Below are 4,805 nucleotides of genomic sequence, written 5' to 3'. Positions count from 1 at the left end.
AAATTCTGTCTTTATTTTGTATGTTAGGTATTTTCATTATAATGTGCCTTGGTGTGGGTCTGTTGTAATTTTGTGTATTTGGAATCCTATAAGCCTCTTGGACTTGATTTTCCATTTCATTCTTCAGGTTTGGGAAATTTTCTGATATTATTTCATTGAATAGATTGTTCATTCCTTTGGTTTGTTTCTCTAAGCCTTCCTCAATCGCAATAATTCTCAAATTTGGCCTTTTCATGATATCCCATAGTTCTTGCAGATTCTGTTCATGATTTCTTACCATCTTCTCTGTTTGTTCAACTTTGTTTTCGAAGTTAAATATTTTGTCTTCAATATCTGAGGTTCTGTCTTCCAGGTGTTCTATCCTATTGGTTATGCTTTCTATGGAGTTCTTAATTTGGTTTATTGTTTCCTTCATTTCAAAGATTTCTGTTTGTTTTTTTTCAATATCTCTAACTCTTTATTGAAATGATCTTGTGCTTCCTGTATTTGCTCTTTTAACTGTTGATTGGTGCTATCATTCAATGCCTGCATTTGCTCTTTCATCTCATCATTCAATGCCTGCATTTGCTCTTTCATCTCATCATTTGCTTCCCTAATCATTTTAATTATGTACATTCTGAACTCCCTTTCTGTCATTTCTTCTGCCATGCTGTCATTGGATTTTATTGATGTAACATCTAGATTTGTTTGGGGCATTTTCTTCCCTTGTTTTCTCATATTGTTCAGGAATCAGTGGGTCATTAAGATATTGCAGATTTCCTCTATTGACTTATAATGTCCCTGAAGATTGCTAGTATATCCCCTCTTATCCTTCAGTAGCCTGCAGTCTTAGAGGAAGTTGATAATGCGGTGCTCCACAAGGAAGCTGCCTCTCTAGGGTTGGTGACCCTCAGGTGGGGTATATTCCCTCATAGTGGGCAGAGGTGCCTCCACTTGTTGACCAATGGTCATCCAAAGGGGAACTAGGCTGCGGGCTGAGGCAAGTCCTGTTTGAGCCTGTGTCTCTGGTTTTACCGTCCCCGTGGGAAAACCTCACCCGGCAGGGAAGACTCACCCAGTGGGGAGGTCTTGCTGGCCAGTTCCCCTCCTAGAGGTTCCCCTTAATCTACAACTACCGCCTGGGCTGGGCTATCTTCCTCTGGAACGTTCCCAGGGGCCCGGACCTACCTCCTGGGCCTGGGACCTCACCCTTCACAGACGAGTCTCCTTAGGCTGCCTCTTCTCAGAGAATCTGCCCGCAGTCCTGGAAACTTCGCTCCGCCCCTAGGCGTGTCTCTGTGCAGCTCTTCCACCAAGAAGCCGGTCCTGGGACCCTGCTCTGCACCTAATCCCCTGGCTATGTGGCCCCTCCTCTGAGCCGCCACCTGGAGCCCCGTACAATAGCTCCGAGACCCAGAGACCCGCCACACACCTCCTCCTCCTCCAGACAGCCGCCTGGTGTTCCGACGGAACAAGTGAGTTCCAAGCGACGGAACAAGTGAGTTCCAAGCAACTCACTTCGCGTCTCCTCCTCCCGCCAACCGACCGTAGCCCTAGGCAGTCACTCCGAGTCCAAGTGACCCGCCCTGTTCCTCCTCCTCCTCGGGGTAGCCCCCTGGGTGTTCAGGAGCGGTAGCTCGGAGACCAAGCGACCCACCGCGTGCCTCCTCCAGGCAGGCCACCGGTGTTCAGGAGTGGTCGCTTTGAGTCCAAACAACTCACCACTCGCTTCCTCCTCTGGCAACCACCTGTGGCTCTGATGCAGTCACTCCTAGACCAAGCGACCCGCCGCACTTCTCCTCTTTCTCCGGGCAACTCCCCGGTGTTCAGAAGCAGTCGTTCTGGGTCTGAACAGCTCGCCACGCTGCTCCTCCTCAGGCAGCCGCCCGGAGACCCAGCAGTTGCTCCGAGTCCAAGCGCTGTGCTGAGCCGCCTCCTCTATGATGATCCCAGTTGTCTGTGTTCACCGCTCCAGCGGGGGGAGGGGTGTCTCACCCAGCATCTCCACTTCACAAAGTTCCCTGCTTTCCGGGGCTACCGCCCCATCCAGGACGCCTCCCCAACGGGAGAGACTCACCCGGCGGCTTTGAGTTGGTCCCAAGTCTCTGACTATCTCCTCTTTTGAATCCTGCGTCCTGGAGCAGCATGAAATGCAGCCGCCCTCTAGTCCGCCATCTTGAAAACCCTTATTTATTTATTATTTATTTTTGGAATGAGAGATTTTTGTCAGAAACCAAGAAGGTCATCTTATAACCAATATCAGAATTTCTTGGGGCTCTATTATACCTGCAGTTTATTGGGGAATCATCCTAGAGCTATAAAATCAGAATATCTGGGACTAGGGTGCCAAATCTGCATTGTAAGCAAGCAATATTTCTATAGAAATGAAAGATTTTGAAACAATTAGCTTAAATATTATCTTGGTAAGTTTTTATGTTTATAAAACAAATATATCTCACTTCCCTGGTTTACATCACTCATAATTTTCACAGTGGTACTTGCTTCTTCAAGAAAGCGATTTTTTAAACTGATGAATGTATTAATTTACTGAATGATTGCTATAAATACAAAAGATATAAAATACCAGGAATCCTTGTCCTTGTGAAGTCAATTGTTCTATGAAGAAACAAATATAAATATGAATGAAAAAGACCTAATTCATATATGAGAATAGTGTTGTAGAGACAGATACAATTTGCACAAGTATCCATGTGCTTAGAAAAAGGCAAACAGCAGCCAGGCGTGGTGGGGCATGCCTATAATCCCAGCGGCTTGGGAGACTGAGGCAGGAGGATCTGGAGTTCAATGTCAGCCTCAGCAATGTACTGAGACTCTGTCACTAAATAAAATACAAACAAGTTGTTGAATGCCCTTGGGTCCAACCCCCTTACCAAGAAGAAAAGAGAAACATGAGCAGCAGGCAAATCAAGCAGGCATCATTGAGCCTTGCATAAGAAAAGGGAGTTTTAATCAGGAGTTTTAAAATGCAAGTGTAGATAGGGAGCCACTAACAATGTAGCGCAGGCCAAGAAGTCACCAGGATATGCTCATGTCGGTTCTGCAGCTGTGTGATGCTAAGCCTTTGAATTTTTCTTTGATTTTGTTTTCTTATTTCCATAATCAATGCCAATCTTTATTGATATTCATTCTTTTGTAAGGATTTAACCAAACAAGATATGCAAGTTTCCTCAGGCACTAACATGCACTGGCTCTACATTTATCCAAGTTTCTTTTGAGTGCAAACATTGATAGCTCACACTTCTCACAACCATGAAACGCCAAGGATAGGAAATATTCAGAAATGTAGATAGGAACCTCCTCTCGCCCATCAGCAATTCCTTTGTGCACACATGCTCACATGAAACCATAAAGCTAAGGCTCAAGGACGAGCTCTAAGGGGCTGTATGTGGCTAGAGTTTCCCCGGTGACTTCTGCCGGGGCGCATCCTTGGTGAAACAGGCAACTGGTCAGAGAGATTCGTGTGTTGGAGGCAACAGGATTCTGCCCAGCAGTTTTTTCATAGCGTCCTTGACTTCCTTGTTTCTTAAGCTGTAAATGATGGGGTTTAACATAGGGGTGAGCACTCCATAAAGCAGTGAGATGATTTTGTCTATTTCTTGTGAGTTCGATGAAGAGGGTTTCAGGTACATGGAGAGGGCAGCCCCATAGTATAAGATGACCACAGTCAAATGTGCACCACAAGTGGAAAAGGCTTTGTGCCTCCCCTCTGCTGAGCTGATTCTCAGGATAGTAGAGAGAATGAAGACATAGGAGATGCAAATCAAGAGCATCGGGATGGGCAGGAGGAGGATGCTCACCACCAGCATGATCACGTCCACAAGCAGTGAACTTGTACAAGCCAACTTCAGCACTGCCAGGATTTCACACGTGAAGTAGTCAATGAGATTCCCACAGAGGGGTGTCTGCAGGGCGAAGGTGGTTTCCAGCAGGGCGGTCAGACAGCCTGTCACCCAGGAGACGGTGGCCATCTGCACGCAGACCTGCCGGTTCATGATGATGGAGTATCTCAGCGGGTTGCAGATGGCCACATACCGGTCATACGCCATCACGGCCAGAAGCACACACTCTGTGGAGCCCATGGCGAGGGCCAGATACATCTGCACAGCACACCCTGCAAAGATAATGGTTTTTCGGGATGACAGCAGGTTCACCAGCAACGTAGGGATAGATGCGGATGTGTAACAAATGTCCATGAAAGAGAGGTTTCCAAGGAACACGTACATAGGGGTTTGAAGGCGTGAATCCAGGAGAGGATTGAAATAAGAGAGCTGTTACCCAGGAGGGTGATCACATACATCACAAGGCTGAAGACGAAGAGAACAATCTCTAACCTTGGGTACCGGGAAAATCCCTCCAGGAAAAAAAAGCTCCAGCGGGTGAAATTTTCTCCATGCATTTCCTTTCTCTCACCCGTAGCTATTCTAGAATAATTCTCTTCCTTTCATCTGAGGACATAAAAAAACTAATAAAATGAAATTATTTTAGTTAGAAAATCATTCTCAATCTTTTTTTCACTATTTGAAACATAATGTATGCAGGAAGTCACAAAACAGCGTACATGTTGATCTAAGGGGAAGCCGATTTGATCTACATAAAAGGTGAGTCTCAACAACACTTAGAGAACAGTGAATCTGAAAACAAGCATAAACCTGTTTCATATTTTAATTTCAGCTCATAATCCTGTCCTTAGCACAGTAGGTTTTCAATTTGAAAGTGACTGAATGAGGAAAAATAAAAATGGGCATTGAATAAATTATTGAGCACAAATTAGAAAAGTGAGCCAGGTAAGTAAGGGAAAGAAAGCT

General features: G+C 45.5%; 1 protein-coding gene across 1 annotated transcript; it reads right to left on the bottom strand.

The window, feature by feature from the left end:
- Positions 1 to 3,446: 3,446 nt before the first annotated feature.
- LOC124964808 (olfactory receptor 2K2-like) lies at positions 3,447 to 4,402 on the bottom strand. Its single transcript, XM_047525478.1, is given in 2 exon segments — positions 3,447 to 4,252; positions 4,255 to 4,402. Coding segments are annotated over 2 exon segments (948 nt in total). The 5' UTR covers positions 4,397 to 4,402.
- Between the last annotated feature and the right edge of the window lie 403 nt (positions 4,403 to 4,805).

The sequence above is a fragment of the Sciurus carolinensis genome, chromosome 14, assembly GCF_902686445.1.
Source record: "Sciurus carolinensis chromosome 14, mSciCar1.2, whole genome shotgun sequence".
NCBI lineage: Eukaryota > Metazoa > Chordata > Mammalia > Rodentia > Sciuridae > Sciurus > Sciurus carolinensis.
Note: the sequence above shows the minus strand (reverse complement) of the source record. Positions and strands in the feature narration are given on the sequence as shown.